At 45.9% G+C, this 14,308-nt stretch overlaps 1 protein-coding gene across 1 annotated transcript in view; it reads right to left on the bottom strand.

The window, feature by feature from the left end:
• Positions 1-236: 236 nt before the first annotated feature.
• Positions 237-14,308, bottom strand: part of LOC132815116 (cadherin-2-like) — a 213,676-nt gene continuing 199,604 nt past the window's right edge. Inside the window, exons 15-16 of the mRNA XM_060823890.1 lie at positions 13,761-13,925; positions 237-1,635 (exon numbers count right to left, since the gene is read on the bottom strand). Coding sequence (XP_060679873.1) covers positions 1,426-1,635; positions 13,761-13,925 — 375 coding nt within the window. The 3' untranslated portion in view covers positions 237-1,425. The remainder of the gene's footprint in view (positions 1,636-13,760; positions 13,926-14,308) is intronic.

Raw genomic sequence — 14,308 nt, 5'->3', positions numbered from 1 at the left:
ATCTAGACTTCTGACTTTGTCCATCCCAGTCCAACACCAGCACCTCCAACATCATGTCTTCCCCAGTGAGATGAAGCTGGATAGCGACTTGTTATCCAGTGTGGATATGACGGGCCTTCTCCTCTGCTGTAAACCGGAGAAATCCTTGATTTCCATGAAGGCAAATGATGCAGTTGATCATAGACAGACATTTCCTGCAACATGCTGATAAAATGAAGTCAGACCCCAGCGAAAAATTCCAAAAGTAGCCTTTAATTTATATCCGGGCCAGAGGTGTAATGTTTTGATTCTGGTACACAATAAAATAGGCAAAAGCCATTGTCACAATTCTCTCCTGGTTCAAAAGCTGTTCCTTAATGAATGTGCTACCAGCATCTCTCCCACCCCTCTTGGTATTTGGTACAAACCATGTAAAACATTTGTGCTAGTTAAGAATTAGAAAAGAAAAATAGTTGTCATGGTCTATCTAAATTTTCAAACTGGTCAACACCACTTGTTCCAAAAGCATTTCTTCGTCAACACCAATTCCCTTCGTGAAAACAAAATGGTAAAAACATGCAAAAAAGAAAAATCTGAATTGTCCAAAGTTTGTTTTTCTGACAACATGATTTGGAACTGGTCTGTCGAATAAGTCTCTCAACATTATGTACACTTTCTTTTTGTACAACAGATTTTAAAGAAAAAAAAAATTAATACCATTTTTCAGCTCGAGGCTGAACTTAAACTCTCATTTTCTTTTCTGGCTTGAGAAAATGGAAGTTTCACAGCACTGTGACAAACATCAGGGTAACCTTCTGTAAGTCTCAGCCCGTTTCAAATGTACTGCAGTGCTTTTCAAAATCCGTAGTCTGAAATCTGCTCACTTTCACCACTGAAACAAAAGGCGATACTTACATGTTTTTAAAAAAAAAACAGGAGATTTGGTGTCTTTAGCGTCTTATTTAAACTAAAAGCAGAGAATAGCTCACCATTGTCTAACTGAGTTTCCCCTAAGCCCCTCCACTGTGTTGCTGTTGGAGAGGATCAAGAAAAGAGGATTATCACTTCAAAAATGTCACAGGTACTTTTAAAGCGTGTAACATAAATCTAATGATTCTGGAGATCAAAAAAGTGTACAAAAAGGCACAAAATCCCAGTGCTTCTGTACTTTGAGATTCAAGTGTAACAGAGCTCTTATCAATATTTCCTTTAAAACAGTGTCAGTTTACTGATAACTTCACTCACGCAAGTAGTTTGCAGCCTGTACTGAAGCTTCAACGTGCGTTTTAACCAGTTGACTAACATGTAAAAGCCTAGCTCTTTTTTTCGTGTGTGTGTGTGTGTGTGTGTGTGTGTGTGTGTGTGTTGCTGCTGGAAATAAATCGGTCAGAAGTTCTTAAAAAGTCTGCAAACATTCCCACTTGCGCTGGAAAGAAGCGAGAGTTCCTAGCAGTCACTGCCACCGCCGTACATATCTGCCAGCTTCTTAAACCTCGGGCCCCAGTCATTCAGATAGTCGTAGTCCTGGTCTCCTCCAGAACTTGTGGAGTTGAGCGAACTCAAAGATCCTGCCGTGGAGCCGCTGCCCTCGTAGTCAAACACCAACAGCGAGTCGTAAGGGGGTGCAGTGGGATCGTTGTCTGCAGCCTTCAGCCCCTGAAATTTGTAAGATTTACGTAAACAAAATGGAAACAATTACGACAAGCTGCTGTTAAAATTTGCTCACCCACCATTTCAATATTAAAGTGCAACTTCAGTGGCACTGTCCCCTGCAGGCTTTTGATATTTTCACAATTTATGTACAACAGCTCAGTGGCCAACACTCCCTCGTACATAGTCAGAGACTCTCAGAAATGTACAGCACAGAAACAGATCCTTTGGTCCGACTCGTCCATGCCGACCAGATATCCTAAATTAACCTAGTCCCATTTGACAGCACTTGGCCCATACCCCTCTAAATCCCTCCTATTCATATACCAATCCAGATGACTCTTAAATGTTGCAATTGTACCAACCTCCATGACATCCTCTGGCAGCTCATTCCATACACGTACCATCCTCTGCGTGAAAAAGCCCCTTAGGTCTCTTTTATATCTTTCCCCTCTCACCCTAAACCTATGCCCTCCAGTTCTGAACTCCCTGACCCCAGGGAAAAGACTTTGTCTATTTACCCTACCCATGCCCCTAATTATTTTATAAACCTCTACAAGGTCACGCCTCAGCCTCTGACACTGCAGGGAAAACAGCCGCAGCCTCTTCAGCCTCTCTCTGTAGCTCAAACCCTCCAACCCTGGCAACATTCTTGTAAATCTTTTCTGAACCCTTTCAAGTTTCACAACATTAGGATGGCAGATATCACTCCCCAGAGGACATCAGTGACCCAGATGGGTTTTTGTGGCAATCAACAGTGTTATGGACCAGACCAAACGCTCTCAACAAATGTTAAGATGATACCCTTCAAGCTGTGATCTCTTTCCATGACGATGTAGTGGGTTAGGTATAACATCAAAAGTCTTTTGAAATCCTCACTGGGAGCAAACATGATTCTGTTTTGCATCTTTTTCCCTTTGCTTCTGTTAAATGACTTTGGTTTATTAACACAAGGTTACATTCCAAAGCTGATAGAACGCCGTTCAGATTCACTCACCCAAGGTCTAAGGAACAACAACGTCAAGTCCTCATGGGGACTCTACACTGACAGTATCACACTCTGTTTCTCAGGAGAATGCAGACGGACTGGTGGGGAAAACAGGCACGTGACAGACAGAAACACAATGTAACAAAACATCTCACTAGCACGTGAGGCAATGTGGGAATACATTTTACTTTTTTTAAAATCAGGTTGAGTGGTCAGGGAGTGGTTTCAGATTCAGCAATAATTTTCAAAAAGGAAAGTGGATAAATATTTGAAGGGATGGGCCAAGAAAATCAGCCAAGTGGAACAGCCCTCTGAGAATTAAGCTTTAGAGAGGATGCTGCCTGGACTGGAGGGCATGTCTTATGAAGAAAGGTTGAGGGAGCTAGGGCTTTTCTCATTGGAGTGAAGAAGGATGAGAGGTGACTTGATAGAGGTGCGCAAGATGTTGAGAGGCATAGATAGAGTGAATAGCCAGAGATATTTTCCCATGGCTGAAATGTCTATCACCAGGGGGCATCATTTTGAAAGGTGGTTGGAGGAAGGTTATTTTGATTAGATTCCCTACAGTGCGGAAACAGGCCCTTTGGCCCAACCAGTCCCCACCGACCCTCCGAAGAGTCACTCACTCATTTCCCTCTGACTAATTCCCTTAACACTATGGGCAATTTAGCATGGCCAATTCACCTGACCCTGCACATCTTTGGACTGTGGGAGGAAACCCATGCAGACACGGGGAGAATGTGCAAACTCCCCACACACAGTCGCCCGAGGCTGGAATCAAACCTGGGACCCTGGTGCTGTGAGGCAGCAGTGCTAACCACTGAGTCACCGTGCCACCCCATAAATGGGGAGATGTCAGAGGTAGGTGCGTGGAATGCACTGCCAGCGGTGGTAGTGAGTCAGAGACATTGCGGACATTTCAGTGACTCTTGGACAGGCACATGGATGTCAGTACAATGAAAGGTACGTAGGTTAGTACAATCTTAGAGTAGGATAAAAGGCCAGCACAACACAGAGGGCCGAAGGGCCTGAATTGTGCTGTACTGTTCAATGCTCAATCAGCAGGCCGAATGGCCCTTTTGTACACGGGATGAGAGTGCCTATTGCCCATCCCTAAACACCCTGGAGAAGGTGGAAGGGAGCTGCCTTCTTTGACCACGTTTATGGACCAGTCCAAACCTCCTCAATGTTAAGATGATAGCCTAAACCCCAATCTTTTCTTATTTTAAAGACAAGTGTCTGAAGTTGCATTCCAAACGTAATTCGATTGGAGCCAAACACACTTTATTCATACTCTGTGGTTAAAATACAAACAAAAGGAAGGAGGAATGGGAATAATTAACTCACCTGGAAAACTTAACAGGATAATAGATTATTTAGTGCTGTGAAGAAGGTATATGGTGTACTGGGCTTTATTGGTAGAGGAATTGAGTTCCGGAGTCCTGAGGTCATGTTGCAGTTGTAGAAGACTCTGGTGCGGCCTCATCTGGAGTATTGTGTGCAGTTTTGGTCGCCATACTATAGGAAGGATGTGGAGGCATTGGAACGAGTGCAGAGGAGGTTTACCAGGATGTTGCCTGGTATGGTAGGAAGATCGTATGAGGAAAGGCTGAGGCACTTGGGGCTGTTCTCATTGGAGAAAAGAAGGTTTAGGGGAGATTTGATAGAGGTGTACAAGATGATTAGGGGTTTAGATAGGGTTGACAGTGAGAACCTTTTTCTGCTAATGGAGTAAGCTGTTACTAGGGGACACAGCTTTAAATTAAGGGGTGGTAGGTATAGGACAGATGTTAGGGGTAGATTCTTTACTCACCGGGTTGTGAGTTCATGGAATGCCCTGCCAGCAGCAGTGGTGGACACTCCCTCTTTATGGTCATTTAAGCGGGCATTGGATAAGCATATGGAGGTTATTGGGCTAGTGTAAGTTAGGTAGGCTTCGATCGGCGCAACGTCGAGGGCCGAAGGGCCTGTACTGTGCTGGATTTTTCTATGTTTCTATGTTCTATTAACTACTAAACAGTAACAGTTCCAGTATAATAACTTCCAAAAACACACTTCCAAAGGCAAATTCAGATAGCCTCACAGGCAATTCTTTAGTCCAGGTGGAAAAACCAAGAGAAATCTCAGAGAGAGTGAGAGCAGTGGGGAGAGATGTACTGCAGCTTCCAAACCCAGCTTCAAGTCCCCAGCAACTGTGTCTGAAAAGCTAAAACTAAAACTCCTGGTTCTGGGGGAGCTGGCCTCACCCGTTCAGGCTGCTTCTATTGTTCCAACCTTAGGGGAAAAAAAAATCCCCAAGGTGCCTCAAGCTGTATATTTAAGGGCTTTCAATAGACAGCTCTGTACCTCTGCCTTAAAAGCTCTCTTCAAAAAAAAAATCCAGCGCTACATACACCTCTGAAAACCATAGCATTGTCACAACAGTAGCCAACTGCTCATCATTTGGTCAGCTCCTTGCAGATTTTTACTGAATTCAAATTTTAAAATCTGTCATGGGATTCGAAGCTATGCCCTCAGGATATTTATCTGTTTCTGCATTATCACTATGCCACCGTCTCCATCGCCCTCCCCTCAGTGTCATATTTTATTTTATTGTGCTCCTGTGAGGCACCTTGGGATATTTTACTAAGTTAAAACATTCAAGATGAAGAGGTTATAATAAAGGTGCAATGATAACAGGTTATTATTGTTCTTCCTGGATAGATGACTCTGGTTTTTTTGTTCCTGTCAACAGGTCTGAACAGTTTCTCTACATGTGGCTCAGTGGTTAGTACTGCTGCCTCACAGCACCAGGGACCTGGGATCAATTCCACCCTCGGGCACATTCTCTCTGTGTGGGTTTCCTCTCGGTGCTCCGGTTTCCTCCCACAATCCAACGATGTGCAGGTTAGGGTGGGAGCCTGCTTGGCTCTCTCTCTCTTATTCCTGATGAAGGGCTTATGCTCGAAACGTCGAATTCTCTATTCCTGAGATGCTGCCTAACCTGCTGTGCTTTGACCAGCAACACAGTTGCAGCTGTGATCTCCAGCATCTGCAGACCTCATTTTTTACATGAGGAATTCCCATAGTGTCCAGGGATGTACAGGCTAGGTGGGTTAGTCACGTGAAATACAGGGTTACTCGGATAGGGTTTGGGTGGGGCTGCGATGCTCTTTGGAGAGTCGTTGTGGATTTGATGGGCTGAATAACCTGCTTCCACACTGTAGGGATTCTATGATCCATCTTTCTGACTTTAAGGACATCCTGTTAAGCCTAGCCCTCAGTCTCCAACTGTACTCTGAGGTATCCCTACAAGGGACAATCACTTGGTGCTAAACAAAGATGAGACCAGAATGCTCTCTAGTGCCTCAGTATCCCTTTTATGGGATGGTAGGACTGATGTATGAAGATAATCTGAACTGGTTAGATTGGATTACAGAATGGAAACAGCTCTTCGGCCCAACGAGTCCACACCGACCCTCCGATGAGTAACCCACCCAGACCCATTCCCCTACCCTACATTTATCCCTGACCAAAGCACTTAACACTATGGGCTACTTAGTGTGGCCTAACCTGCACATCTTTGGACTGAGGGGGGAAACCGGAGTACCCGGAGGAAGCCCACGCAGACACGGGGAGAACGTGCAAACTCCACCCAGACAGTTGCCCGACGCTGGAATTGAACCCGGGTGCCTGGTGCGGCGAGGCAGCAGTGCTAACCACTGACCCACTGTGCCACCTGAAGCACAATATTCACTGGGGTTTCGAAGAATGGGGGTGGCGGGGGTCTCGGAAAACCTATAAAATTCTAACTGGATGAGACAGGGTAAAAACAGGAAGGATGTCCCGGGGAGTCCAGAAGTGGGGGTGGAGGGGTGGGGCGAGTGTCACAGTCTAAGGATGCGGGATGGGCCATTTCGGACTGAGATGGGAAGAAATGTCTTCACCCACAGAGTGGGGAGCCTATGGGATTCTCCGCTACAGGAAATGGTTGAGACCGAAATACTGAATGTTTTCAAGAAAGAGTGAGATATAGCTCTGAGGGCTAAAGGAATCAAAGGGTCTGGAGGTAGGGGAATGATTTGGACATCTCCTTTTCTTTTATTTTTGCTTCGGTTTTTAATCCTGTCTTTTGTATACTCAGATGACGCTGGAGAATGGGGACCTTATACAGCTTTGTCTGTACTCCTGCACTCGAGTACACGTGACAATAAAATCTGAAGACCAGCCGCATTCACAGGACTCCATGCACGGTCAGACTTACTAAGACCACCCAGGATCGAAATCTGTACGAACTTGGGGAATAATGTAACTGATGCCACAAGAAAAATAGAATCAAACCCATTAGCAGGTTCTAAGAAAGACGTACATACCTGAGACACAGGCTAGATTCGGCTTCAGCATTGACAGGAATATTTTATTTTGCGTTGGGGCACCTAGACTTTCTATACTCATTCTGAACAATGGGAGAAGTTTCAGTTCCATGGTGAACAACAAAGTGAACACTAGAATCATCAAAAAGCTCAGAGACGGCAGCATTGATTTAAACTCCCAGCTGAATAACAAGTGGCAGAAGGTAGGGCCAGAGGTAATCGGATCAAAGCTCGGGGACCCCGGCTTTCTCAAGTTTAAAAGTAACCAGATAGCAACCTCTGAACTCTGCAGGATATTCTTAATGTTAAGGATACAAAGATGAAAAAGCTAAAACAGGATAATGGACAAAGAACATCAGTGACAGTGCAGGCAACGATCAGTCAATCGGGAAACAGTACAGTAGAGCAAGAGGCCATTCAGCCCAGAACCTGTACTGACTCTTTTCAAATTAATTTAGTTAGTCCTTCTCCACATATTCCAAAGTCATTTCCTCCTTAAAGTATGGACCCTATTCCCTTTTGTAGGCTATAATTTCCATGGCCTAATAATCCAGAGGCCGTGGCTAATGCTCCAGTGACACAGATTCAAATCCCACCTTGGCTCCATGTGGAATTTAAATTTAATTGGTAAATTTTGGAACTGCAAGCTGGTCTTAGTGATGACAACCATGATAATAGTAAAACCCATCCAGTTCACTACTGCCCTTTGGTCAGGGAAATCTGCCAACCTTACCAGGTCTGGTTTACACGTGACTCCAGACCCACAGCGATGTGGGTGACTCTCAAATGCCCTCTGAAATGGCCGAGCGAGATGCTCAGCTCAGGGGCAATTAGGGAAGGGCAACAGGTTTTGGCCTCGCTGGCGACTTGCACATCTCATGAAAGAATGAAAAGAACAACATCCGGAATGCACCTCACTCTCACAGACAGCGTGGCCCAAATCCTAACCACTTTCAGTTCCACACAGAATGGTTCTCACCATGTTGCATGGCTTTTTTACAGTCATCCCTGAAAACCTCAAATCTGTTGCCTTTGGCTACCAGGTTCGTCAGCCACTGGAAACAGCTGTTGTCCATTTATTCCTAAAAAGAATTACCTACGTCTCTACTCATTCGGAGAATAACTGAACAGAATATAGCTGTGCAGGGCTCATCAAAACGTATATGGTACAAATGACTGGTTAGAGCCCCAACTGCAGGCATCAGAACATTCTCATCCTTCCACAGCGTGAGGGCGTTGCCGGCAAAGCCTCACTTTGCTCCTGAACTGAGCACCTCACTAGGGTGAGCAACCATATTGCTGTGGGATCTGGAGTCACGTCCAGGCCAGGCTTGACAACAGATCGCCTTCCTGCATACAAATTCAGTGAACCAGATGGGTGGCAATTGACAGGAGTTACGTTATCCTGTAAAGCCAGCTCCGTGCTTATTGAAGTCATATTTTCCTGACAGTCAACAGTGCCATGGCTGGCTTTTAATTCCATTATTACTGAAGTTAAATTTCTCTACCTGCCACGGACGAATGTCCCCAGAACATTAGCCCACGTCCCTGGTTTACTAGCCCTGCGACATGGGTGCAATGGGCTGAAATTTAGGTGATGGGGCCTTGCAGATTTGTATGGCTTTTGACCCACTGTGACAGTCAGTCACTCCTGGCTCTCACACTTAAAAACAGCAGTGAAAACCTGACCTACAATGACATGACAACAGCAAGGACATTGCATTAGCAACAACAAAGGGGGACACATCAGTGATCCTGACTCAGCCAGAAATGCCAGCTATAGTGCCACAGAGCAGGGAAACAGACCCTTCGGCCCAACTAGTCCATGCCAACCACACACTCAAACTAAACTACTCCCCACCTGCCTGCTCCTGGCCCACATTGCTCCAAACCTTTCCCATTCATGAACTTCTCTAAATGCCTTTTAAACATTGTAGTTGTACCTGCACCCACCACTTCCCCTGGCAGTTCATTCCACACAGGAATGTGTGTGTGGAAACATTCTCCCTCATGTCTTTTTTAAAACCTTCTCCTCTCAGTTTAAAAATATGCCCACCAGTTTTGCACTCCATCACTCACTCTTGGGAGAAGACCCGCTTCATTCCCTTAGCTATGCCCTTTTTGATTTTACGAAACTCTAAAATGTCATCTCCTCCACTTCCTACGCTCCAGTGAAAGATATCCCAGTCTTCCCAGTTGATTTTTAGATGTCAGACTCACAGAGTATGGAAACAGATCCTTCGGTCTAACTTGCTCATGCCAACCAGGTTTCCTAAACTAAACTAGTACCACTAGTTTGGCCCATACCTCTCTAAATCTTTCCTCTTCATCTATCTATCCAAACGTCTCTTAAGTGTTCCTAACAGGAAATAGGAGGCCATTTGGCCCTTTGAGCTTGTTCCAGCATTCATTACGATCACGGCTGATCGTCCAACTCGGTTTCCAGTTCCTGCTTTCTCCTCCAGACCCTCTGAGTCCTTTAGCCCTAAGAACTATATCTAACTCCTCGAAAACATTCAATGTTTTAGCCTCAACCGCCTCCTGTGTCAGAGAATTCCACAGGCCCACCACTCTCTGGGTGGAGACATTTCTCCTCATCTCAGTCTGAAATGACCCACCCCGTATCCTTGGACTATGACCCCCTGATTCTGTAAATCTGAGTCATTGGGAACGTCTGGCCTGTGTTTACCCGGTCTAGTCCTGCAATAGAGGCTTCCACATGTTCATCGCTCACTGGGTAAAGTAAAATATACTTTTCAATACCTTAAAAAGATTTAGTTGATTGCAAAACATTTGGAAACCACCCTGAGGTACAAATGCTGCTCTTTTCTCCTGTCAGTTGTACAAAGATGACAAACTAAAGCAGGAGAAATGTTGTTTAGACACAGTATCTCACTTTCTTTTCCCTTCTTTCATTATGCTCTCGTGATTGCTGTGAATGTTCCATTGAATCAGACGTGTGGGAACCAGCTCCCTTTTGATGAAGCTGTTCATTATGGAACTCTCAGAACTCCATTTGTTCAACGCTGTGATTTAAAATGAATATCAAATGCTGACTGATAAATTGTCTGCCTTTCAGCATATTTTCAGGACTGCACCATGAGCAATTTCTATGCTTCACACTCTCAGTACGCAGGACTTTGGAAATGTGTTGTCATAATTATTCTGCTTCAATTATTAAAGTGGAAAATTGGCTATTTTCCACTCGGTGTCTCACAACAAGCCAATGCGTCACATACAGGTCAAATAAACACAATCTCTGCTGCATAAGCAAGGAGTGTAGTGCACAGAGGCAAATTATTATCAAACTCTGAAGCTTAAGCAAATTGGAATAGCCACTCAGATTTTAATTTTTCAATTTGTTAGTTGTCCAGAGGGAGTCACGTGCAGCAATTTATACATATTTTAAGATCAGTTATTTTTGAGCTTGTATTTTTGATTTCAAACTAGTGGCATAAGGGTTTTCAGCATCTAAACATCTGCTTTGCTGGAGCCACAATGATTTCTTTTACAACAGTTTGAGAGAGATAGCCTTCAAGAACTAACAGGCTTTAGTTTAGCTCAGGAGAATTAATGAGCAAATCGATTACACAGTTTTCCGATGCAAGGTTGTGGACTTTTTAAGTTTAAGGGAAACATCCAATATTGTGGGTCAAATCTGTAGGACACTTGGCTGAAACTACATGTGTAAACCAATTGCTCAAGTAAGGGAGAGCCAAGTTAGATTTACTAAAAATGTGCGATGTCATTATATGGAGTTTAGCAATAATTACAGACTAGAAGTGCTTGAGCAAATCCCTGAAGGGGTTATTTGAAACTGAGCAAGTTTAAGCTCCAATAAAACAATATTGGGTTTTTTAAGGTTGGGAGTTGAAGCTAATTAAATTTAGCACTGCAGAGGGGATGGAAAAGGAGATTCTCGCTATTACAAGTACCGTAAGGGGATGTTTTGGGATCTGGGAAGGAGTATTTTTTGGAATCTGTAAAGGAGTTATTTGGTTTAAGGAGATTAAACATTTCCCCTTAATCTTTTATATTTGTGTTAGATATAAGTAGCTTGGTTTAATCTATTCTATATTCATAGCTTTTACATTACAAATTCTTGTTTTATTATTAAAATCAAACCTGCAGCATTGCATGCTTGTATTTCAATGAGATACAACTCATTAAAACCAAAACAAAAAACACCCCCAAAAAACGATCTATCAAGGCACATTCTGGTGTGGGATCTAAGATATCAGCAGTAACATCAGCCGGGATCATAATACACAAGCTCACACTACCTTTTAAATTCTATGAATGAAACATCTTTATATAAAAAAAACCATTACATGCAAGACTAATTATTCTACGTTAAACCCTTGCCCAGCATCACTCAGTTGGTGAGAAAGTACAAAGCATCCACTGGAGAAGCATCTTCACTTGTGTTTTATTAAAAGAACTCTCTCCGGTCACAGAAATCTTCATTAATGAAAAAAGGTCAAGTCTTTTGTGAAATCCAAAAACGATTTAAAAGGGATTTCTTTTTCCAACTGCAACAGCTCAATTTGCAATCAATTGCTAATGCTAAATTAACACACCGAAATGCTAATCCATACTTGTAAGTAACTGACAAACTGGGATTAGGCATTTCATTGCATTTCCAGCACTGGGCAAGTCCATTCAGCTCAGCTGGCTTGTGAGAGTGGGTCCACTCCCCGTCACCATATCCTTCTAATCCATTCTCCCCTGTGTGTTTCTCTAGCTGCCCCCAGTGTTTGCACTGGGTACTGCAGCAAATGCAGACGGGCCTAATCCCACTCTGTGGCCAGGCTCCCCAGCCCCAGCGGGCGAAATGGTGCATGATCGATGAGGTGAACACTGAGGCATACGACGGCCTTCAAGTCAGCATCTGAATATAAGACATGGGAGCAGAATTAGGCCATTCGGCCCATTGGAACTATTCCACCTTTCGATCATGGCCGCTATGTTTTTGAACCCCATTCTCCTGCCTTCTCCCTGTAAACCTTGATCCCCTGACTAATCAAGAACTTATCTCACTCTCAGTGACTTGGCATCCACAGTCCTCTATGGCAATGAGTTCCACAGAGTCACCACCCTCTGGCTGAAGAAATTCCTCATCTCAGTTCCAGAGGGCGGTTCCTTCACTCTGAGGCTGTACCCTCAGGTCCAAGTCTCTCCTACGGGTAGAAATGACATCTCCACCTGGAATGCAACTGTCACAGTCACTCGAGTTCCACATTCTCATCATCCTCTGAGTTTAGAAACTCCGTCTGAGGTCCTGACTCAAGTTTGAGAGCAGCTCCTTAATGACCCAGAGCCCACAGGATAGCTCCATGAACAACAGTCATCACCTCCTGCTCAGGAATGGGTTTAATCGGACACGTGCAGCCAAGGTGATAGATGGAGCAATAAACTGCATTTACGCAGCGCCTTCATTGCTGCACCATGTTCCTCCAATATGCTTCAGAGCAGCATTCTTAAATAAAATTTGACAGGGAGCCACATGGTGGGATGAGGGTGCGGGCTGGTGTGGGGGGAGGGGGAGGAGGAGGAGGAATGGGGGTTAGGGGACGAGGAGTTAAGCTGCCGGGGGGGGGGGGGGGGGGGGGGGGGAGAGAAGATGAGCATGGGAGGGGGGAGATGAGCGCGCAGGGCAGGAGGATGAGCGCGGGGGGAGGAAGATGAGTGCGCAGGGTAAAGATGAGCGGGGGGGAAAGAGATGTACGGGGGGGAAGAGCGGGGGGGGGGGGGGGAGATGAGCAGGGAGCGTGGGATGAACAGGGAGCGTGAGATGAGCTGGGGGGCGTGAGATGAGCGGGGGGGGCGTGAGATGAGCGGGGGGGGCGTGAGAGATGAGCGGTGGTGGGGGTTGAAATGAGCGGTGGTGGGGGATGGATGATGAGGGGGGAGCAGGGATGTCGAAGATGGGAGGGGAGATGATGAGGGGGAAGGTTACAGGATTTTATTTTTAAACAATAGAACATGGGGAAGACCCACAGAGGTGTTGGGGAAAGAGAACTTCAGGTAGTCATAGAGATGTACAGCATGGAAACAGACCCTTCAGTCCAACCCGTCCATGCCGACCAGATATCCCAACCCAATCTAGTCCCACCTGCCAGCACCCGGCCCATATCCCTCCAAACCCTTCCTATTCATATACCCATCCAAATGCCTCTTAAATGTTGTAATTGTACCAGCCTCCACCACATCCTCAGGCAGCTCATTCCATACACGTGCCACCCTCTGTGTGAAAACGTTGCCCCTTAGGTCTCTTTTATATCTTTCCCCACTCATCCTAAACCTATGCCCTCTAGTTCTGGACTCCCCCACCCCAGGTAAAATACTTTGTCTACTTACCCTATCCATGCCTCTCATGATTTTATAAACCTCTATAAGGTCACCCCTCAGCCTCCGACGCTCCAGGGAAAACAGCCCCAGCCTGTTCAGCCTCTCCCTGTAGCTCAGATCCTCCAACCTTTGTTCTTGGGTGTAAAGGGATTGAAGGGTATGGGGACAGAAAGCAGCAACAGGGGATGGAGGTGGATGATCAGCTGTATTAATATTGACTAGTGGAGCAGGTTCGAAGGACTGAATGGCCTACACCAGCTTCTATTATTGACGTTTCCACAACAGTAAAGGAGGCGGCCACTCAGCCCTGCATGCCTGTGCTTGCCTGCTGTAGACAGATATACTGGGTGCCCATACAGTTCAGAGGTCAACCATTTGGCCCCACTGAGCTGCTATCCCTCCCACATTTATGTTTCTCCATGTGAAAGGGTCCACCGTACCTCATTGATGAAGTCTCCGATGTCGCCCGGGTGAGGAGCTGCTGAACGGACTGGATACTGAGGCTCGGCATGGATTGGCCGCTCATCCACTCGCCGGATCCCCATGGGTTTGATCGCATCGGGCTCCACCGCGTCGGGTTGTTGGAGCTGGCTGAGGTCATAATCCTGAGGGCAGGTACAACGCAATGGCTCAGCGGGGAGTCACCCTCAGGCAGTGTCCCACTGCACTCCCAGTAACCCTGCCCTCACTGCCTCGCCCCCTCAATCACCCACTCCCCTCAATCACCCACTCCTCTCACTACCCTCTCCCAGCCCTCTGCATCTCCCTCACCCCCTCAATCACCCACTCCTCTCAATCACCACTCCCCTCAATCACCCACCCCCCTCTCACTCCCCTCTCCCAGCCCTCTGCATCTCCCTCTCCCCCTCAATCTCCAACCCCCCCATCTCCCTCTCCACCTCAATGCCCCAACCTCCACCACTCTCCCGCTATCCCCGGCCACATTCCCTACCTCCTCCCTCTCTGCATCCCCACCCCCTTGCTGTGA

This window comes from Hemiscyllium ocellatum, chromosome 4 (genome assembly GCF_020745735.1).
Source record: "Hemiscyllium ocellatum isolate sHemOce1 chromosome 4, sHemOce1.pat.X.cur, whole genome shotgun sequence".
NCBI classification, from domain to species: Eukaryota; Metazoa; Chordata; class Chondrichthyes; order Orectolobiformes; family Hemiscylliidae; genus Hemiscyllium; species Hemiscyllium ocellatum.
This window is presented reverse-complemented; position numbering and strand designations above follow the sequence as displayed.